Source organism: Doryrhamphus excisus, linkage group LG23 (genome assembly GCF_037039965.1).
Source record: "Doryrhamphus excisus strain RoL-2023G ecotype Guam linkage group LG23, RoL_Dexc_Guam_v1.1, whole genome shotgun sequence".
In the NCBI taxonomy this organism is placed as follows: Eukaryota; Metazoa; Chordata; class Actinopteri; order Syngnathiformes; family Syngnathidae; genus Doryrhamphus; species Doryrhamphus excisus.
Genome location: NC_136379.1, coordinates 952,012 through 975,000, shown reverse-complemented (window position 1 = coordinate 975,000; position 22,989 = coordinate 952,012). Strand labels below are relative to the sequence as shown.

The 22,989-nt window shown below is 40.0% G+C and overlaps 2 protein-coding genes across 7 annotated transcripts; both read right to left on the bottom strand.

Moving 5' to 3' along the window:
- Positions 1–4,748: 4,748 nt before the first annotated feature.
- On the bottom strand, positions 4,749–9,840 carry smyd5 (SMYD family member 5). Of its 2 annotated transcripts, none has more exons than XM_058076647.2 (13): positions 9,678–9,840; positions 9,054–9,162; positions 8,838–8,977; positions 8,644–8,765; positions 8,513–8,582; positions 8,295–8,399; positions 8,155–8,217; positions 7,108–7,178; positions 6,942–7,048; positions 6,791–6,847; positions 6,508–6,602; positions 5,547–5,617; positions 4,749–5,352 (listed from the first exon to the last, which is right to left on the bottom strand). In XM_058076647.2, exons 1-13 carry the CDS (start codon positions 9,768–9,770, stop codon positions 5,196–5,198), a joined length of 1,260 nt encoding a protein of 419 aa, XP_057932630.2. In that variant the 5' UTR covers positions 9,771–9,840; the 3' UTR covers positions 4,749–5,195. The 2 variants fall into 2 exon arrangements, 1 of the variants encoding a protein (XP_057932630.2); XR_013625417.1 differs by having other exon boundaries at positions 5,324–5,352; positions 6,392–6,602.
- Positions 9,841–9,926: 86 nt separating this feature from the next.
- sfxn5b (sideroflexin 5b) lies at positions 9,927–22,833 on the bottom strand. Of its 5 annotated transcripts, XM_058076648.2 has the most exons (14): positions 22,667–22,831; positions 19,250–19,318; positions 17,486–17,563; positions 17,388–17,414; positions 17,262–17,316; positions 17,135–17,160; positions 16,928–16,981; positions 15,190–15,246; positions 15,049–15,114; positions 14,082–14,172; positions 13,873–13,988; positions 13,638–13,723; positions 11,429–11,546; positions 9,927–11,244 (listed from the first exon to the last, which is right to left on the bottom strand). In XM_058076648.2, exons 1-14 carry the CDS (start codon positions 22,721–22,723, stop codon positions 11,167–11,169), a joined length of 978 nt encoding a protein of 325 aa, XP_057932631.2. In that variant the 5' UTR covers positions 22,724–22,831; the 3' UTR covers positions 9,927–11,166. The 5 variants fall into 5 exon arrangements, with proteins under 5 accessions (XP_057932631.2, XP_057932634.2, XP_078644559.1 ...); XM_058076651.2 differs by lacking the exon at positions 13,638–13,723 and having other exon boundaries at positions 22,667–22,833; XM_078788433.1 differs by lacking the exon at positions 17,135–17,160.
- Between the last annotated feature and the right edge of the window lie 156 nt (positions 22,834–22,989).

Below are 22,989 nucleotides of genomic sequence, written 5' to 3'. Positions count from 1 at the left end.
CCCCCAGTGACAGGAGGCCAAGGGAGGAATTTCCTGTTTCTGCATGTATAATTCAGTGGCTTCCTGTGCCCGTGAACGCATGCGCTCGCTCTTCAGACCGGACACTTTTACATGTCTTCATCCATGGAAACGGATGCAAGCGTACCACTTTGTTGATGCGTTAACTGAGGCTGTCAAGTACATGGAGTACATGGAGTACATGTATGCAGTAGGCGCTGTTCTGGCTTGTCAAGTACATGGAGTACATGTATGCAGTAGGCGCTGTTCTGGCTTGTCAAGTACATGGAGTACATGTATGCAGTAGGCGCTGTTCTGGCTTGTCAAGTACATGGAGTACATGTATGCAGTAGGCGCTGTTCTGGCTTGTCAAGTACATGGAGTACATGTATGCAGTAGGCGCTGTTCTGGCTTGTCAAGTACATGGAGTACATGTATGCAGTAGGCGCTGTTCAGGCTTGTCAAGTACATGGAGTACATGTACATGAGGAGGATACAGACAGGAAGTGGAATAGAATAACACAGTGAAGCCAAAGTAATGTCCATGGTGACTGGGGATCTGGAATAATGAGACAAAGTGGAACACATGGTGGTTTGAGGCCTCCCGTGTTGCTCAAAGTGTCCAAATCAACAGGCGATCAAATCCTCATTTTCTCCCGCTGCATTATTTACAATTTCATAGACAAAAATCATCTTTTTCCTCCTTTTCAGAGTAGTAAAACTGTCCTATTGAAATGTTCTTTTCTGGACAAGATGCTATCTATGCCGTCGCTATCTATGATTAGCATGAGTGTGAAGAGCGCGGACAAAACATCCTCACATCATCGAACAGTCAGCGTGTCTCCGTGAAGCTTTGGCGATGTCGTGAATGGCCTCCAAGAGATGAGAGCACAGATTAAAGATGAATGGTTTGGTTTGGGCCAAGATGAGTCATGTGACCTCAGTGGGAAGCTATGTGCAAGTTGACCTCCGGGAAAAGTCACACAGCTGAGAGCTCTTTTATTGCTAGCAGAATTGATGATCTCCATGCACATTTATCATCAAAGCTATACTTTTATTTACTATTTACTTTACTATTTACTTTAAAGCTATTTACTTTTATTCCTGGCATTTTGCATTTCAACCTGAATTATAAATCAACTTTGTGAAATAAGCCAGTGAAAAATAACAACATTACATTTGCAGCCCTTTTGAAAATGACTCCCTCTGTCATCAGGATCTGGTGATGAAACAATAAGACGAGGAGGAGACGTTTGCTGCTGCTGGCGTAGCGTCCATCATGGCCGCAAACATGGAGGAGGAGCGACCTGCATGACCTGCTGTATCCCAGGTGTGCTGCATTTTAACTCTCATTTTAACTCATTTTATCTCTCGTCATTAAAACCAACATGTATGTATGTATGTATGTATGTATGTATGTATGTATGTATGTATGTATGTATGTATGTATGTATGTATGTATGTATGTATGTATGTATGTATGTATGTATGTATGTATGTATGTATGTATGTATGTATGTATGTATGTATGTATGTATGTATGTATGTATGTATGTATGTATGTATGTATGTATGTATGTATGTATGTATGTATGTATGTATGTATGTATGTATGTATGTATGTATGTATGTATGTATGTATGTATGTATGTATGTACAGTGAAGAAAATAAGTATTTGAACACCCTGCTATTTTGCTATTTCTCCCACTTAGAAATCATGGAGGGGTCTGAAATTTTCATCGTAGGTGCATGTCCACTGTGAGAGAGATAAACTAAAAAGAAAAATCCAGAAATCACAATGCATGATTTTTTAACAATTTATTTGTGTGATACAGCTGCAAATAAGTATTTGAACACCTGTGTATCATCTAGAATTCTGACCCTGAAAGACCTGTTAGTCTGCCCATTAGAAGTCCACCTGCACTCCATGTATCATCCTGAATCAGATGCACCTGTTTGAGGTCGTTAGCTGCATAAAGACACCTGTCCACCCCATACAATCAGTAAGACTTTAACTTGTAACATGGCGAAGACCAAAGAGCTGTCCAAAGACACCAGAGACAAAATTGTACACCTCCACAAGGCTGGAAAGGGCTACGGAGCAATTACCAAGCAGCTTGGTGAAAAAAGGTCCACTGTTGGAGCTATCATTAGAAAATGGAAGAAGCTAAACATGACGGTCAATCTCAATCGGAGTGGAGCCCCATGCAAGATATCACCTCGTGGGGTCTCAATGATTCTAAGAAAGGTGAGGAATCAGCCCAGAACTACACGACAGGACTTGGTCAATGACCTGAAAAGAGCTGGGACCACCGTTTCCAAGGTTACTGTAGGTAATACACTAAGACGTCATGATGTGAAATCATGCATGGCACGAAAGGTTCCCCTGCTTAAACCAGCACATGTCAAGGCCCGTCTTAAGTTTGCATATGACCATTTGGATGATACAGAGGAGTCATGGGAGAAAGTTTTATGGTCAGATGAGACCAAAATAGAACTTTTTGGTCATAATTCCAATAAGCGTGTTTGGAGGAAGAAGAATGAAGAGTACAATCCGAAGAACACCATCCCTACTGTGAAGCATGGGGGTGGTAGCATCATGCTTTGGGGGTGTTTTTCTGCACATGGGACAGGACGAGTGCACTGCATTAAAGAGAGGATGACTGGGGCCGTGTATTGTGAGATTTTGGGGAACAACCTCCTTCCCTCTGTCAGAGCATTGAAGATGGGTCGTGGCTGGGTCTTCCAACACGACAACGACCCGAAGCACACAGCCAGGAAAACCAAGGAGTGGCTCCGTAAGAAGCATATCAAGGTTCTAGCATGGCCCAGCCAGTCTCCAGACCTGAACCCAATCGAAAATCTTTGGAGGGAGCTCAAACTCCGTGTTTCTCAGCGACAGCCCAGAAACCTGACTGATCTAGAGAAGATCTGTGTGGAGGAGTGGGCCAAGATCCCTCCTGCAGTGTGTGCAAACCTGGTGAAAAACTACAGGAAACGTTTGACCTTTGTAATAGCAAACAAAGGCTACTGTACCAAATATTAACATTCATTTTCTCAGGTGTTCAAATACTTATTTGCAGCTGTATCACACAAATAAATTGTTAAAAAATCATGCATTGTGATTTCTGGATTTTTCTTTTTAGTTTATCTCTCTCACAGTGGACATGCACCTACGATGAAAATTTCAGACCCCTCCATGATTTCTAAGTGGGAGAAATAGCAAAATAGCAGGGTGTTCAAATACTTATTTTCTTCACTGTATGTATGTATGTTCTCAAGAATGAAGTCACAAGACGATCAAAAGTTTATGATTTGGTATTGAATGCTATGTTCCATTATTTCTGTTAGTAGATGTATCCACTCTTTAGAAAATAAGACTAATTAGTCACGGACAAACATTTGATCAAGTGTGCAAACTGCATGTGAGGTGCAGATAAAAGACTGAATGGGCGTCTCATTTCTACTATGCTTTATGTTCCACTGGCGAGAAGCACACAGCACTTATGACTTTGCTTCTATTTATAGTCAACACTGATTAAAAAAGACAATTGCAGGAGTTGATTCCCAATTTCTGCAGAATATGGAGAATAAGCAACATCAGGAATGTGTTCATAGTGCTTTTAACAACTATCCTACTTATTGAAATAGACAGCAATACAGTATTGCCATCTTTGATTTTGCAAAGCTTACAGCAGTCGCTTTGGTTGTTGACGTTAGCCGACGCTAGCTGCTCATTTTGATAAGATCCAAATAGAACATCTGCATGGATGAAGATGAAATGCTCTTTGTTCATAGACGCAGTATTTGTATACTTTCTAGTGGTGCATCAGACTGAGGGCTGTTTTTAATCCGTACATACAGTAGAGTTAGTACAGTATATATGTATATATATATATATATATATATATATATATATATATATGTCTACCATCACTGAAGCACCATTGTGACAATGGCTTCCACTTACCGAAAGCGCTACTTGTGACACTTGAATTGAAGTGTACGCTTTCACCTTTGTGTGTGGACATACCAAGGCTGAACAATGACTCAGACACACACACACACACACACACAGTTTCCATGGTTACATAAGGAGGCTGCGCAATGCAAAGAATTATCAAGGACACGTTGAAAGACACAGAAAATATTACATGACAAGTCATAATATTCTAACTTTTTCTCTCTTCTTTTTAATTAAAAAAAGTCATAATGTTAGAATATCGTAAAATGTGTTTTTGATCAAAGTTATAACAGAATTTTGAGAATAGAAAGGTTTTTAGAAATTATGTGACTGAAATCAGGATACTGACAGAATCAAGCGTTGTTGTTTTTTTTAACATAAACTTGATTCATTCATTTTCTACTGCTTTTTCCTCCCAAGGGCCGCGGGGGTGCTGGAGCCTATCCCGGCTGTCTTCGGGCGAGAGGCGGGGTACACCCTGGACTGGTGGCCAGCCAATCACAGGGCACATATAGACAAACAACCATTCACACTCACATTCATACCTATGGACAATTTGGAGTGGCTAATTAACCTAGCATGTTTTTGGAATGTGGGAGGAAACCGGAGTACCCGGAGAAAACCCACGCATGCACGGGGAGAACAACCCCCGTGCCGCCCCCTACCGGGTTCAAAGCGTGTAAAAAAAAAAAAAAAAAAAACAGTATATACACACTATACTATAGTAGTATAGTAAAGAAATGATGGTACATTTCTGAGAAAAGTCATCAAAAATATGAGAATGAGCTGTTCTAATCGTATTATTTATGACTTTATTCACACCAAATCACAACACTGTAGTAATGTTCTGCCTTTAGAGTGTCCATTTTTCCGACAGTCATGGAAGTATGCTGGAGCCTATTCCACCTGGGTACACCCTGAACGCCTCACCAGGCAGTAGCAGGTGAGTGGTAGATAAACAATCATTCATACTTATGGACAATTCAGATTTGTTCATGTTTTTCGGAATGTGGGAGGAAGCCGGAATACCTGGAGTTTACCCACGCACCCACTGGGAAAAAAGAGGTTCTTTCAGTTCTTCTTGGTATTCTGCAGGTTTAAACACATCCTATAAACATTGACGGGTCAGGGAAAGGCGTTGAGGGTCTGGATATGTGAGATGGAGCGCTCCTGTTTATTCCCGTGTCCTGCCGGATGATGGATGACGGCAAAGTGCGTTCTTTTTGAAATAAATTACACGTCAGTCATCTCATCCTCCATCTCATCGCCCTCTGTTTCACCTTCAGCCTCCACTTCTTCATCCTCCTCTTCCTCCTCATCAGACGTCACATCCGGCTCGTCCGACTGGGAGACGCACTTCAGACACGAGCAAACGAAGATGTAGTTTTCCCTGGAAGAAAAAAAACTAACTTGCCAAACTTTCCGAGTGTGGTGATGCAATTCAAAGATGGCGGGTATTGGAATCACATGGATCAATAAACGTAAGCTTGGAGCGGCTGCCGTTGCCCCCAACATGTTTGCCTCCAAGCCGCCCCCCCGCCGCCGCCATCGATCCGCTACGAGTCTCATTCGAGTGTTTCTTACCTCAGAATTTTGTGTCTGCTATGGCGGCTTCTGTCCCGCTGGCAGCAGTCCAGATAGCTGATGCAGATCTCCTGGGAAAACAAACCACTTTCATTCCCAAACAGCTGCGGCAGACTCGGAAGTCAAACCTGAGATGGCACGATTCGGAAAGGCGAGAACGCTGACGTATCGCTAATGTTTCCCGGTGACTTCATAGCTAGCGCTCCAGCTAATGCTAATGCTATTTACATTCTTGTGCATTGAAACTAGCCTCCAAATAGTCATCAGTTATGCTGGGAACTAGCAACTCTTAGCCCAAATGTTAGCAACAGTTAGCTGTGGTTCCTCAAACTGTGGCGTCAGTCAAAGGTCAAAAAGGACGTGCATGTTAATCACGCGTCCTTAAAAGGGACATTTTGTTAACGAGAGTGGGGGGTGGAGCCCACTCTACTAACTAACTTGTAATATTATTATTACAAGTAATATTACAAGGGAAAACAGATGAAATATACATACGTATATATGAACTATCGCGAAAGATAATGTTATAACAAGTTGTGTTGAAAGTAGTTGTAGTTTGAGAAATATTTTTTTGGGGGGGTGGGGGGGTTCTTAGTGGAATAGCGGTTGAAATGCTAGGAGAAAGGTGGTCATTCATTCATTTGTTTTCTACTGCTGGGGGTGAGGCCTGCACGCTATCCACTTGTCCACCGTGCAGGGAGAAAGGTCATATTTCTTTATAGATTTTTTTTTATATTTTAAATGTAATCTATTCTATTTAACAGAAGAAGAAAAAGTTATTTGTAAATCAAAAGAAAGAAAAATGTGTAATTTGAGTGAAAATAAAATAAAAAAAGTGTTGCGACCTGACTTTGCATCTGTTGGCCAAAGCTTCAACAAAGAGTCAGCCTTCTGTTCTAGCGCTGCACAAAGCGGCCCACATCCATGACCCCCGCCCTCAACATCCCAAGTGTCCGCTGACCTCTCCAGGATCGATGTCGCTGAGGGCGCTGAGGTGAAGCAGGAAGTTGTTGTCCGGGAAAGAAGCCTCGGCGTTCGGCATGCAGCTGTGATTGCCTGACAAATGATAGCACTCTTTTTAGTTCTTTGGAAGAGAAAATATAGATAAATAAAACACCAACCAAATCAAGTTATATAGAAAAAAACTAAAAAGATGTAACTATTGAAATTAAATATTGTAATAACTATAACATGTAATATAATACAATTATAAATTTAATAGAAATAAAAAAATGTCCACTTACATGAGCTTTGGAGTAAAAAGAGACCTGAGCCTTCACAGTTTAGAAAGTCTCCAGTTTCTGGAGAGCAGGCAGAGAAAACACACAAACGTGTACAAAAAAATGCTACACTCAAAATCAATCAAAAAAAATATATTTTCAAAAAGTGTTTGACCTCTCTCAATGTCTTTGTACAGCTGGTCGATAAAGGAGTCCAACTGCGCCCTCTGCTGGTCAGGAAGCTCAGCTGCATCGCAGGCATGAACCCATTGACTGAGGGAGCTGATAAAAGATACATTCATTATTAAAAGGATGATAAACAAACAAAAAAAAGTGCTAACCTTGTTCCAATGCCTTGCCCGTTGGTTCCGATCAGAGCAAAGAGTGAGCGGAAACCCTCAGGAACAAACCACTACAAATAAAACAAGCACCATTGATTACTATTATTATACAGTTGTGAACGATAAACCCATGCAGCTGGATATCAATAATCAATTGTAGAGAAATGGAACGGGTATCGCCAGACGAGCAACTGGTTTCCAGTCCAAAACTGGGGGATTTCTAACCGTTTATTATTTCTTGAATAAAATAATAGTCCATATTTCCAAAGGTGATATCCATTTACATACAATTAGATTTAGTTATTTATGTTTTTGTTTTTAATCATTAGGCTGGTGACCAGTTCACGGTGTCCCCCGCCTCTCACCGAATGTCAGCTGGGATAGGCTCCAGCATTCCCCGTGATTGGCACAGACAATGATTGAATAAATTAGGCGTGAATTTTTGATTAATGTCTACATTAACAACAATAAAACTGAACCCAATTGGACCGTATCTAATCGTTTTTGAATGGCATTGTAACCCGTGTATGTAGATTCAAATGGAATCGTTCATTATTATTGAGTCATCTTAAGTCTTCTTATCCAGCCAAGTCCAAGTAGTAAGTAGTAAGTATACAATGGAGTGTCTATTCTGTACAGCAGGGGTGGGAAAACTTTTGATTTTACCAAATTGAGGGGGGACCAGACTATATGTTTTACACGCAACAGTCCACCTGGAATTATTGTATCTGTAAAAGTGTCATGCAATCTGCCATGTGTGCACTTTGACATCATTTATTTGACATAAAGTGCGTTATAAATTTACAATAATACCCCGCCTCTCGCCCCAAGACAGCTGGGATAGGCTCCAGCACCCTTGCGACCCTCGTGAGGATAAGCGGTATCCACAATCCTTGTGTGAGACATGAACACATACGTCTCTCTTTTCTATGCGTTCTAAAGATATACAAACAGATAAAAAGACACTAGCCTCCAGCTACAGCAACATTATTATTATTATTATTAATATTGTTACACTTATTGGATTATGTTAAATGGTGTGCTTACCCTACTGAGATGATCGTCGAACAGAGCTTCTTTGAAAAGACGCTGCAGAAACACCAGCTGATTCTAAAAACATCACAACGTTACATCACAGTCTACATGATTTCACTTTATTCCCCCCCTCCCTCACAAGGGCGACTCACGCTGAACTTCTCCCCCAGCAGTTTGTGGGCCAGCTCCTCCTCCTCGTTGGCCGTGCGGCTGCAGAAGTGAGAGAACAGCTTCTGCCAGTGTGCTTTTTCTTTGGCCTGGATCACAAAAAAATATTTATTTGGACTTTTTCTACAGTTATTTTGCTTTCATCACCGCATCCATTGCATTATAATTCCATGTTTGGAATGTAGTCACCAAGTCAGCTCACTTGTTTGATAGTAGCGACCATTCTGGCCATCAGCATGATGCTGGAGGTCTCAGGAGGGTAGTGAACGCTCCTGCAGAAAGAACAACATTTAAAACCAATACAGGCACATGCAGTCTAAGTCTGACTGTCACCTCCATGCGTCTTTCAGCTTGTTGATGGGGTGGTCTGGATCATCCTGGGACGGACCCAGACACAGCGCTCCATGGTACTGATCCGCTGCCGCTTGCCGACACTCAGCGCTGCAGTACATCACCTGGCATCACACGGGTAAACGATGACGAGACAGGACATGGAGCCTGGGAACGTCGGGGGTGGGGACCCTGACCTGACACTGAGGGCAGGCTTGGTGGAGCTCTGGTCGGACCCTGCAGAGTTCAGGGTAAGGAAGGCTGAGGGCAGGGTTCCTGGTGAGTCTTCTCGCATTGTCCTGTGCCGTCTCCAGGGCTCGCAAACAGTACTCACATGCTGATAGAAAGATGAAATAAAAAACAACATGAATATACTTAGTGAAATTCAGCCATCTTGTTATTTAAAATCTCACCTTCATATTTATACAATGCATTCCACAGAAACTGGGCGCTAACGAGCGGGCGCTCAATGAAAATAGTCCCTCCCTTCTTGATGCATCTCTTGGCAAACAGACCTTTCCCCTTGAACACAGAGCAAGTTGGAAACATCAGGCTTCACCACACATCTTGAAATAAGAGTCCTTCCAAATGCAACAAACCTAGCATGGTGCTGCTGTCAGAATGAGTGTAACTGACATAGCTATGCTAATGTCATCCTGTTCCACTCCTTATTGTGTGTGTGTGTAGATGTCAAAAGTGGATTAAGTGCAAATTAGCGCGACTTGGACCATCACACGAAGATAGACAAACACAGCTCATTAGCATTAAAGCTACAGACGCACGAAACATGTTCCCATAAGGACTTACATTAAGCACTTTTCAACTGACTACAATCTAGCTGAAAACACTCAGCACTGTAATTTATTTGTTCATACAAACAACCTTAATGGTCGTTATTTAGATCAAACCCAGACAATTACAGCTTGCAGCACTTTAAAGAGGACGCTTCACTTTATATCGCTGAGCTCTCCAGCACCGGGAAACAGACCATAACCCAGCAAAGCAAATGCTCAAAAGGCGTCGCAAAGTAAACGAACCTTGACGTTGTCTATAAATCTCACATCAACGCCGCCAGCAACTTTACCGGGATCCACGCAGAAGGAAAACATGTCATCTATGGGGGCAGCCATCTTGCCACACGACCTTTCACCTTCTCATCCGGGCATTCTTGTCTAACTTCCGCCGCGTGTTGCTTGGCGCGCCCTCTGATGGCCAATAAAAAAACTGCAAACTATTTTAGAGTTGCAAAAATATCAAGATAAAAATAATACTACTCTTCACAGACATGGAAAAAGACAATTTATTATCAATTTTAAATGACGTAAAACCATGAAACCTTTAGTGTATTATACAAATATTTGAAAACAACACTTCATATAGGTACACTCATATACAATTGTCTAATAAAAGTGTGCAAAATAACAGAATTAGGTGTACATACTGTACATACCTTTCCAATCTGCTTGCAATGACGGAAAAGGTTTCCATTGTTGGTGGTAAAATACTGAAATAATGTAAGTATGAACCGTCTTGAGGCAATTCAAAAACATACTACAGTACAGTCTCCACATTTTCACATTGGTAATGTTTTTATCCCTGTGGTATGACTACATTCAAGAATAATTTCAATTGTATGAATATTATTTACTGCAGTGCTTCTCACAGTTAAAATAGACAACCAGCATCTTGTCAAACTAAAACCGGGTAATTCAAAATGTATTGAGGAATACAAATATTTGGGTTGACAACTCAGTAAAACGTAGTGCAAACTTAAAGAACAATACCAACCATAACAATAGCACCGTTTTATATGGCATCTGAAAAAGCAGCTCTCATGATGTTCCATACTGCAGCAGCAATTTTAGCGAGTTTTTAATTATTAAATTGTTGCTCGCATTCTCGTTTTCAAACTGGCTCATTTCATCCTTAAACTGGAGTGTTAATCATCTTTTGTATAAAAATTGTATTGGACCAAATGTACAATTGATGTTATTATGTTTTATAATCATTTTAGTCAATTATTCATGTGTATTGTATAACATTTTTTTCTTAAATGTATGTTACAAACTATATTTAATAAGCATTTGCAGCAGAAATGATTAAAACATATTTCTATTAAATTAAAAACAATATTATAAAATGTTACAAAAATATTAATATATTTTTTATTATATACATGTAATTTGTCCCCAAAAACAATTTAATTATTTGTATTTCGTTTTTTAACTTTGGGGATCAATACTTCAATTCGATTTTTAAAAACGGGAGAGTAAAATAAGGTATTTTTGCTGCCCTCCTGTGGCAAACACTGTCATTGCAGGTCTAAAGCGTACGCCTGTATTCCCACGGTACACGTTTAATATCCTATTATATATTTAATCATGCTCCTACAAACTGTAGATAATTGTTAAAAGATTGTTTTGTTAGGATGGTAAGAAGATATTTTTTTAAAATCCCAAAGCGAGATGAACGCTCGTGTGTTTCCTCCCGTCTTCTCTCCTCTCTGAACGTGTCGGGCGCCATCCATCATAAACCTTTGTTGTAGGTCACCACCTTGCAATCTGTTGCCATGGCGATCTCAGGCTCCAGGCGAGACACCTCAATCTGTGAAGAAGAGGCGCAGAGAAAGGCTTGAAGGTGAAACTTGAGCGCTACATGTCCTCTAATTAGACGTGTGTGTGTGGGGGGGGGGGGGGGGGGGGGGGGGGGGGGGAGTGAGGCATCCGGACACGAGGCCCCCTGGTCTTGAATCATGTGCATTTGGAGCATGAATGCAGTGGCGATGTACCTGTGACATCTGTGGGAAGAGGCTGATGGCCGCGGGCAGCGACAGGCCGAACGTCAGCAGACACACCAGGCTGTGGATGGGCAGCATCAGTCGCCGTTTGGTCTGCAGGAAACGCAGCCTGCAAACAGAAAGAGAAGCGCAGGAGAAACATGAGGCGGCGTACGCATCCCTCGTGGACTCACCAGCCTGGAGTTATTTTGGGATATGCGGTGGGGGGGGGCAAAAAAACGTGCCGAGTTGTTCGATTGATCTGCCTGCGTGAAGCCACCTCAGGGTGTAATTATTATTAATTATTCAACCTATTCTATTATTAATGAACAGAGCTGGAAGAATTTCAAAGATTCATGAATAGATATGGAAATCTTAAAATACATCCAATCTAATCTCCATATTCATACATTGCTATCAGCTTTTGTGATACTAAAACATATGTTGTCGTTCATCTGTGAGAATACATGCACATGTAAGCAAGCGTTCCATGTTTGTTTTACAGATGAGATGATAAACTACTCTTAAAATAGACATGCCATTTAGTCATAACTGATTATTAAAAAAAATAATAATTTTGACATGTATATTCTGTAATTAGTCGATTTTTATTTATATTCATTCATATTTTTCAATTCTGAATTAATTAATAATTTAATTACAAGAACATATTTTGGATTAATGTATTCTTTTAAAATTAGTAAGTAGTATTATAAGTATTATATAAGTATATAAGTATTATATTATTTTATTATTAAGTATTATAAGTAGTGTTATTTTTATTAACAGATAATAACAGATTTATAACAAAATAATATAAAATAATAAAATATTTTAATTCATTCCGAATTTCTAAAATATACAAATCCTATTGAAATTATGATTTAAAATGGTATTATTATCAGTTACAATAATTATTATAAAAAAATTGGACCAAAAATATCATTATCATCGTATCATCGTAATTATAAATTCACTATAATTAGAATGATTAATATTATGATTATCATTACTTACAAAAATATTTTGTACATCTATTATATTATATTCAATATTTTCGCTTATCGCTTATCCTCAATAGGGTAGTGGCGTTATGTTGGATGCTGGAGTCTATCCCAGCTGACACTCTGAACTGGTCATATTTATTTTTGTTATATTTAACATGTATTTATATATTCTTTATTATTTTTAATAATAATATTTTAAATAATTATTATGTATATAAATAATGATTATTTTACTTTTTTAATTTCTACCAAAATGTGTACTCTGCCTATTAGAAAACACTAAGTTAGTGTTTAATGAAAATGGTCAGTGTGTCTCATTGAGCTAATGATGCTAATGATGTTAGCATTTCCTTCTCGTCCTATGCTGCCCTCTGTTGGTTAGACAAATGAGACTTTTATTGATTGAAGTGTTCTATTTAAAAAAACATAATTTAGCTTGAACATATTTTGTCATTCCAAAACAAAACACGAGTTGATAGAACAGCTGGAACTTCTGCTGTTCAAGTTGCTGGTCCTGATTTTCAAGTTGGGACTTTTCTTCGTTTGCCTCAGGCTGCTGCCGCTGCTCCCACTAAACGTGCTAGCACGCCTTGTTGGGTTCCAGCACGTCAGGATGGAATAAGGATGGAATACTATCCATCTACACTAAACCATTACAGTACGGACATGTTCTATTTAGACTTTTTCAATCACTTTGTTTCATAATCATATTTTTTTCTGCATTTTCCGCAGTCGCTTTAATTATAAGGACTTTTTAAAATGTGTACTTGTATTTTATTTACTTTTATTGTATTTTAGTTTGTTATCTTTTGTTTAATAATGTCTTTAAAAAATGTCCAAAATATACTATTTATTTAAAACCAACCTTTAAATTGAAAACTTTTTAAATTCAGTATAAGATTTTTTTTTAAATGATGGCATGTAACGTAATTTATTAAATTTATAAAATAAATGTAACACTACATATAATATTAAAATAATGTTATTATATTCCATTATAATGTATAGCATTTTTTTATTACAGTATAATCATTTATAATAATGAGAATTTTTAACATCCTACTAAAATGACCAGTCCAGGGTGGACCCCGCCTCTCACCCTGGGACAGCTGGGATAGGCTCCAGCATACCCGCGACCCTAATGAGGATAAGAAGCCTAGAAAGTGGGCGAGCAGGTCGAGTTCCTGTGTGTGTTGCTGTCAGTGTGTACGAACCCTTCTAGGTAGGACATGATGATGGGGGGCAGCACAAAGATGGGCATGGGGAGGACCACACGTGTGAAGGCCGTCTCTGCAATGGCCTGGGGATGACAACATTGTGCACACGCTTGGTTTCAAACACGCACATCATTTCCTCCATCAGGAGATCAGATGGTAGCCGAGTGACGCCAGTGGGAAATAATACGTTTGCCTCTGAAATATTGGAGTAAAACCGACGTATGCAACTCACGTGTCTGGCCGCAATTTTGGAGGAGCCCACCACCTTGCCATCGGCGTCGAGTACGTCGATGCCTTCGGAGAGCTCGTTGTGTCTCATCAGGGCCACGTTGCAGATGTTTGCACTCGCTGGGACAAGAACGTTGGAAGACGACACCTTCAGTGCTAAAATGTTGCAGAAGAGCTTGACTGCTGCTGAGTGAGATCCCTTCAAGGACGTACCAACCGCCGGGAAAGGGACCAATCTCTGGATGATCATTCTGGTGGCAGGACTCAGCTTGTTGGCCTTGTCAATCAGAACCTTCAGTCCCACCTAGCAAACACATATCCTTGTACTTCAAGTGTGTATCATAATTCAATGCTGCCATTACTGTATATACAGTAGGTAATGGTAATATTTCATTTCAACATGCATCAGATTACAATTGAATGCATCACATCATCAGTTCACAGTTCCACATGTCCAAAAGGAGTAGGAAGAAGCAAAGCTTATTAAATCCTACCCCTCTATCTGGCATTTGTTCACTTCCTGCTTTCCTAATATAGCATTATTATATATTATTATATAATGCATTATTTTAGCTGTTTGAAGATGAACTATATCAGCAAGTTGAAGTATTTGTGATTTTAGAAATAAGGGGTTAGTATGTTCTCTGTAGGCGGCATTATGAATTATCCTTACTGGCCTTTTTTGCAGTACATTTAGCCAGTGAAGATTGCTTTTATAGTTATTAGCCCATATTTCCACACAATAAGTAAGATATGGTAGAACCAGAGAGCAATAAAGAGTGTGGAGTGATTTCTGATTGAGAACAAATTTTGCTTTGTTCAATATTGAAATATTTCTGGCCACCTTATGTTGTATATTTGTAATATTCAGCTCATATTTTCATCTATTGTGATCCCCAGAAATGTATTTTCCTTCACCCTTTCAATGTCTACACCGTCTATTTGTATTTGCTGGTGCGTGTCCTTTCTGCTGTTAGCAAACAGCATGATTTTAGTTTTATTTAGGTTCAAGGACAATCTATTATCATCAAACCATCTTTTTAGTGTGAACATTTCTTCTCTGACTGTTCTAATGATTTGGTCTGTACTCCCTCCAGAACAAAAAGCAGTGGTATCATCCGCAACTAATACCAGTTTTAAGTCCAGCACTAGCATCCATGACATATACAAGAGCACTCACTGCAATAGACACAGCACTGGTCACAGCTCCCAAGTAACCTTGAAGGAACCTGGAGGTTGGCGTTGGCTGGAAATAAAACACCAACATTCAGCTGAAATTGGTACTTGAGTACATTGTTGGTGAAGTATGTGGTCTTTTTACCTTGGTAGCGTTGCGGTTGGCGTAGTTGACACAAGCATTGTGACTCTGATTCAACCACTGCAGCAAACAAAAGGCCATCACTCAAAAGCAGGAAGCAACCAAGACCTGGCAACGTCAACATGCGAGCACTTCACTTCTGACTTCTAATGAAATTTAAAAATCAATATGTTCTTTCAAGTGATTAACCCCCAGGCCACACAGCTAGGAGACCCAAGTTCGAGTCCACCCTCGGCCATCTCTGTGTGGAGTTTGCATGTTTTTTCTCCGGGTACTCCGGTTTCCTCCCACATTCCAAAAACATGCTAGGTTAATTAGCCACTAAAGGTGATTTTAAGGGTGTTATTATTTCATTTCTAGAAGGTTGTAATGATGTTAAGAACCATATCTAGAAGACCATAAACAGGTTAAAATAAACCATAAACAAAAATATTCCATTTATATTTATACATGAAATACGGTTAATTACCTTATCACGATCATGTCTGGGACCAATTGATCGTAATAAGCCGCTTTGGGTTTACCAACTCCATCCAAAATCAATAGCGTTCTTGCCTTGACATGGACTTGAAGTCTGAAGATTTTTAAAAATGTTCTGACTTAGCCGCTGAAAATATGAATCCTAATTGCTGATATGCTTACATGTTCGTCACACAAATCATCAAACAAATTGAATTGTCTTTGTTGTCAATGGCAACACAACTGAACCCAAAATGCAGTTTTTTATGATTGTGTGTTAGCTAATAGCTGCTTGGGCCTCCCTTAGCAGCAACAACTGCAATCAAGCATTTATGATAACTTGCAATGAGTCTCTTACAGCGCTGAGGAGGAATTTTGGTTCACTCATCTTTGCAGAATTGTTGTCATTCAGCCACCTTGGATGGTTTTCATCATGAGGTGACTTGTTTAGGTCCTACCACATCTCAATAGGATTCAGGTCAGGACTTGGACTAGGCCACTCCAGAGTCTTCATTTGGTTTTTCTTCAGCCAATTAGATTTGCTGCTGTGTTCCTTCCTGCTGCAGATCCTAAGTTCAGTTTGAGGTCTCCTTGAGGACTTTTTGGTAGACATGGTTCCATTTATCACGGCAAGTCTTCCAAAACAGCCCCAGACCATCACACTACCACCACCATATTTTACTGTTGGTATGACATGCGATGTTACTTTTAGGTCGGACGTAATGTGTGAAACTTTTGTCTCATCAGACCAGAATGTTTGACCAAAGGTCTTGGAGATCATCAAGATGTTTTCTGGGAAAATTGAGATGAGTCTTTTTGTTCAAGGTTGAACTCAGCCGTTTTTGCCCAGAGTCTTTCTAATGGTGGAGTCATGAACACCGACCTTAACTACGTCAACTGAAGCCTGCAGTTCTTTGAATGTTGTTGTGGGGTCTTTTGTGACCTCCTGAATGAGTCATCGCTGTGCTCCTGGGGTCACTTTGGTTGGCTGGCGACTCCTGGGAATTTTCAGCCCCGTTCCACGTTTCGACCACTTGCACCTAATGGCTCTCGCTGTGGTTAGCTGGAGTCCCAAAGCTTCATCATCTTTTCCAGACCGATAGATGTCAATTTCTAAACTGCGTTTCATTTCTAAACTGCCTTTTGCATTCAGTTGCCATTGACTAATATTGAATTTGTTTGTGGACCTCAGTGCAGTGGCGCAGTGGTGCAGTGGTGCAGTGTGAGGAGACAACGGAAAGAAAGAGGTGTTGTTAACATGCTAAGAATGGTGGATGATTACCTGCCATATAATGGTGGACACCACTGTCTGATTGGGCAGGAGGAGGCCAATGACCTACAGTGGACGACAGTCAGGGACAGACGCTTATTTTAGGACAAAATAAGCCTACTTTCTTCAAAAAATAAAAAACATAAAAAAATGAACATGGGTATGACATCAGCCTCAAGCTCATGACTCAAAATGTGATCGCAGCAACACGGAACTTACAATGGGCGTTCCGAAAGGTACGTAACCTGCGCAGGCCAGGAAATAAAAACAACACTAAGCGAAGAGAACAACAAGAAGAAGAAAACATGGCCGACTTAGCAAAGATCTTCATCTCCTCAGCTCGTACCTGACATTCGGAACGGCATGAAGATCTTGTCGCCTGTGTCGGGATGAATGATGGCCTGAGATGACATCATGACAGCATGACATCATCCTGGTGTGCTCGTGTCACTCGTGCTCGCTGACGACTTACCTGCTTGACCTTTTGGGCCTCCCACAGCTTGTCATGGACAGATGAGGTCAAAGGTCAGTATGATGTAGGGCGTAACGCCGTCTGACTGAAAGACTCACCTGAAGATCAGAGACTCCTGTTGGAAGTCTTCCGTGTTTAAAGTCATCCAGGAGTTTGATGCTCTCTTTAAGACGCGTCTATATTCAATTAAATACAATTTATTAATAGTGGAAACAAATATATATGCATATTTAAGCACATTGTACTTATTATTGGCCTAAATTAAGCATTTTCAAGCATAAAATAAAATAAATAAACTAAAATACAACCACAAGGCAAAAGAAGCGTTCTAATTGTGAATGTAGTATTCTACATTGGCCACTAGGTGTCAGTAACCTTTGTCAGTAACTGATGGCCTGGACAGGTATTTCTTGCAAGTAACTGCAACCATTGAACTAGTAGCTCAGTAATACTGTATACTACCTGAACAACAAAGGACCAAGAAGAGACCCTTGCGGTACTCCCATGTTGTTTACATTCACATGTGACTTCCATGACCCCGTTGACCCTGACAAATATGCCCATTTGAACCAGCTCAGAGCTGCAGGTGACATTTTGAATTGAATGAGTTGATTGAGTAAAACACTGTTACTTTGATTGAAAGTATTAAAGGCCCTTTTTTAGGATGCAGGAATACTGCCTGACAACATTGCCAACATTGCAAACTTCAGCTGTTTGCTATTTCTGTGTCCAAAACAAAATGGCTGTGAATGAGTAGTTTGTTAGACTCGAAATGTTCCCTTACTTGTTCAGCGACATTCCTCTCCACAACTTTTGAGACAACATGGAGGGTGACAGTGGGCCTGTACTTACATGCTAGGTTTTTCGCTGCTAATTTGTGTACTGTTCTGTACTGTGTATTTATATTGTACAGTTTTTATTCATTATTATAGGATTTGGGAGGCCGGAGACCCAGGACAAAACCCACGCATGCACAGGGAGAACATGCAAACTACACACAGAGATGGCCGAGAGTGGAATTGAACTCGGGTCTCCTAGCTGTGAGGCCAGTGTGCAGCCACATTTTATATTTTCTATGCCGCTTATGTGCTGGAGCCCATCCCAGCTGACTTCGGGCGAGAGACACGGCCCTCCCCGTACTGCTCAGCAGTTCTTTTCATTTTAAACGGGACCTGTTATGCTCATTTTCGGCCCAGCACAGGAAGCTTTCCAGATCTTCCAGAATCTGCACCTATTCCAACTGTATTTCTTTGGAACGTTTTTTTTAATTATTATTTAGTACACCCACGGCCTGGCTCTAGGCTTGCCTACTCTGCTGTTCCGCTCAACTTGTACCGGGGCACGCCCATATAAGGAAGTTACTTATTGTTGTCTTCTAAATGATCAATAACGTTATAACACTTCTATGCTAGGACTACGTTACTACCCATTATGGCATTGGATGCTCATATCACCCAGTACTTTGGTACGGGACAAAAAAAATTAAAAATTAAAAAATTTAAAAAAATTTAAAAATTTAAAAATTTAAAAATTTAAAAATTTAAAAATTTAAAAATTTAAAAATTTAAAAATTTAAAAATAAAAAAAATTAAAAACCGTAAATTATATTAGGAAAGCAGGAAGTGAACAAATGTAACAGTTAGTGATTGTAAAAGTACCAGATGGAGGGGTAGGATTTAATAAGCTTTGCTTCTTCCTACTCCTTTTGGACATGTGGAACTGGGAACTGATTATGTGATGCATTCAATGGTAATCTGATGCATGTTCAAATGAAATATTACCATTACCATTACCATTACCATTAGCATTACCAAATGTGTGTTAAACATACTGTAATTGTACGGAAGAAGCAGCAGTATTACCTCCGACACCAAGAGCGTGCTTGGGTCAATGATGTCCACAAAGTGTCTCAGACGGCCGAGAAAGGAACCCTGGAAGAGATATACTTTTATCGTACAGTTTTTCACGTATTTTTCCAGTTGTGTAACAGTTACGGATGTTAAAATGTGAAACTTAAAGCATCGCCTGTCGGGTTCATAAAGGTTGCATGACGGTGATGGAAAGAACTTCTTGCGAGGTTCTGCTGTCCACAAACAGTTAAAATCAGAGAGCACACTGAAGAAACATTGTTTGCATGCAGAGAAGCGTCCTTTCTGTGTTGCCTTCACTGTCCCCATCAGTCGTTGCCAACAGCCAAGTGAGTGCCAACAGGCCCGGTAATAAAAGCAGATGGGCCAAACCAAGGCGGCTTCAATCACATTTCCCCAACAGATATTTACCAATCAGGATGTAGCTAACCTCATTTTATTCCATTTATATGACGACTGTCAACGACCTTCACTAAAAACCTGCACGATGCCTTCACTGCCCCCCCTCTGCCTGTGTTGCAGGAGACAGGCTCCATGTGAGGAGCAGCCTTTAATTATGCATGAGTTCCAGCTCTCTGGGGAGAACACAACAAGGCTAGCACAGACGCAGCGCAACACACAGTGCACACACACACACACACTCACACACTCGCACACACTCACACACACAGTTACTGCTGATTCAAGAACTGGCCTGATTTTTTTTTTTAAGCTAGACGTGAGAAAGTAAAAATATGGCTGCATCTTCCATTTTGATAAGCAAAACGGTTGTTGATGTTTGTTTTATTCATTTTTGTTTACTTGGTTAGGACTGCACTTAAACTGTGAAATAATAACTACATGAATTTCAAATGTCAATATTAATTAGTATTTAACAATGTCTATGATTGTGGTAGTAACATGTGGTTAAAGCTGCAAAAATTAATCGATGGTTAATCTCGCCACCCATCTTCCATGTCGCTTATCCTCATTAAGTTCATACTCATTATTACTCCATTAATTAATTATGGTAATGGTTTTATTTCATTTGAACATGCATCAGATTACAATTGAATGCATCACATAATCAGTTCCCAGTTCCACATGTCCAAAAGGAGTAGGAAGAAGCAGAGCTTATTAAATCCTACCCCTCCATCTGGTACTTTTACAATCACTAACTGTTACATTTGTTCACTTCCTGCTTTCCTAATATAGTTTAAGTTTTTTTTTAATAATGTACGAGGTGATATGAGCATCCAATGCCATAATGGGTACCATTACCAGCTGTTTGAAGATGAACTATATCAGCAAGTTGAAGTATTTGTCATTTTAGAAATAAGGAGTTAGTATGTTCTCTGCAGGCGGCATTATGAATTATCCTTACTGGCCTTTTTTGCAGTACATTTAGCCAGTGAAGATTGCTTTTATAGTTATTATCCCATATTTCCACACAATAAGTAAGATATGGTAGAACCAGAGAGCAATAAAGAGTGTGGAGTGATTTCTGATTGAGAACAAATTTTGCTTTGTTCAATACTGAAATATTTCTGGCCACTTTATGTTGTATATTTGTAATATGAGGTTTCCAGTTCATATTTTCATCTATTGTGATCCCCAGAAATGTATTTTCCTATTTGTATTTGCCCTTTCTGCTGTTAGCAAACAGCATGATTTTAGTTTTATTTAGGTTCAAGGACAATCTATTATCATCAAACCATCTTTTTAGTGTGACTATTAATCACATTAATCTAAGAAAAGAAAATGATCCCAATTGTGTGAAGCTATTTGACAAACATTAAGATTTTTTATGATTTAACATTATTTTAACAGAATATTCAAGCACAGGGACATTTGGTGGATGACCACCATGTACACCACCAGGCATTAATGATATGAATACTGATGTTGATAATAATTATATGCAATTATATGAATGAATAATAATAATAATAATAATATCGGTTGCAATATTGGTTGATAGTGTTATCAGATCCCCCCCCCCCGATCATGAAAACCATTTTTTTTTAAATGCTGTATACAACACATGTTCATGTTACACATAACGGTATCGGAAATGTTCGTCTTGTCAATTGATTGTTGTTAGGAATGACTCCAACTCCAATGGTACCTTGTACAGGTGGAATTCGGTATAGGTGCTTATAAAAGTACCGTTTTTAGTACCTGTCCACATTTTTCACCAAAAATTCAGGTTCATTACACCAGAAATTAAACAAAAATATGTTGGGGTTACCCAGCCATGTTGGCGTCAGTGTGGCGCAGTCAATGTCAACCATTCACACGTCTTCTGGCTTTGCCCAAATGTTATTAATTTTTGGAAGAAGGTATGTAAAACCATGGAGAGGATTTTGGGTTACAGTTTGGTTTTTTCATGTGAGACATTGTATCTGGGCCACCTGGTGGGAGACCTTGTGTCAAGAAAAGATATCTGTATAAAATCATGTTGGTAGCATGTAAAAAAGCCATTACCAAAAAATGGCTTAACCCAAGACCCCCGCAATTGCAGGACTGGCTTTGTGTGATGAACGCAACACATGACATGGAACTGTTAACACATAGATTGAGGACTGAAGAAGACATGTGCGGAGAAAAATGGGTGAAATGGACACTGTTCACGGACAAAATCAAGGAAACTACTTAAATTGCACCATGACAGGGAATGTGGGATAACCAAATTGTGTGATGTGTATGTCCAGTGACCCCCTCTTTTTTTTTTTTTGTTTTTGAGTGTGTTTGTTAGAAAAATATAAAAATAAATAGAAATAAAGTTAAAAAAAAAAATTCAGGTCCACACCCTTCCATGTTTTGCACACACACACACACACACACACACAAGCCTTAAAAATATATATTTCTGTTTATAAAATGCTTTTTTAATTGTGCTTTCATTTCCTGCTGCAACAGAATAAAAGTGAGGTGTCTTATTTTGGACTCTGCTCCCTGCGGAAGGTAAATAAATAATAGCTGACTAAGCAGAAGCAAAAAGTGTTTAAAGTGGAGGTCACATGTGCTTCCCATGCAAATCCTTCTTCATGTGTGAGGATGGAAAAAGGGAGTAATGGGCTTCACATGGAGGGGAGCAGCCCATCAATCTTTCAGCCAGGTTGGGGGGGGCTTACACAAGGTTATTGCTTTGTGTCTGATTTACGCTCCTGTCAAAGAGCACACTGACTTAAGGTGGCTTAAACCTGCAGTGGTTGCTTGCTAGTTGGTTTTGGCCTCAAGTACGTCAGCTGGTTCAATGCCATGCATTACACTTTCAAAGTTGATGGCGAACAAAAGACGCAACTTTGGCTGCAAAGTGGAAGCATCCCGAGGAGGAGGAAGAGGAGGCTGTTTTCCCCTCCTCTTCCTCCCCGATGAAAAGAAAACAAGCCAATAATAAGATGATAAATCAAGATAAAGACGACTCACCTGATCGTAGCGCGACCCGCCGAGCCGAAAAGCAGGGCAAGCCTCCGCCTCCGCCATGACAGCAGACTGTCTATTTCTTATTAATGAACCCAGCGGACGCGTCCTCAAGTCCGCCAACTCTCCCTCGCCGTTCAAAGTAAGTGAAAGGAGGGCTGCCGCCGCAAAGCCTGCCGGGAGATGGTGTCCTCTCGCCCTCGCCAGCGCTAGCATAGCAACTGCGCTTGACTACACATCCCGAATGATCGATGATGAGCACCGGTTACATAACTGCTGCTTATCGATCTCGCAGCTGTGATAACAGCCTGGAGATAGCTACGAAAACA

Bases quoted from the DNA above. Each gene is read 5' to 3' on its own strand.
- smyd5 (XM_058076647.2), bottom strand. From the start codon at position 9,770: ATGGCTGCCCCCATAGATGACATGTTTTCCTTCTGCGTGGATCCCGGT. The intron at 8,400-8,512 runs GTGAGCTGACTT...TTTGTGATCCAG, and splicing joins TGGTCGCTACTATCAAACAA to GCCAAAGAAAAAGCACACTG. The intron at 5,353-5,546 runs GTAAGAAACACT...TTTTTCTTCCAG, and splicing joins AGCAGACACAAAATTCTGAG to GGAAAACTACATCTTCGTTT.
- sfxn5b (XM_058076648.2), bottom strand. From the start codon at position 22,723: ATGGCGGAGGCGGAGGCTTGCCCTGCTTTTCGGCTCGGCGGGTCGCGC. The intron at 15,115-15,189 runs GTAAAAAGACCA...TTTTATTTCCAG, and splicing joins CCAACCGCAACGCTACCAAG to CCAACGCCAACCTCCAGGTT. The intron at 11,245-11,428 runs GTACATCGCCAC...TCTTCTTCACAG, and splicing joins TCTTCCCACAGATGTCACAG to ATTGAGGTGTCTCGCCTGGA.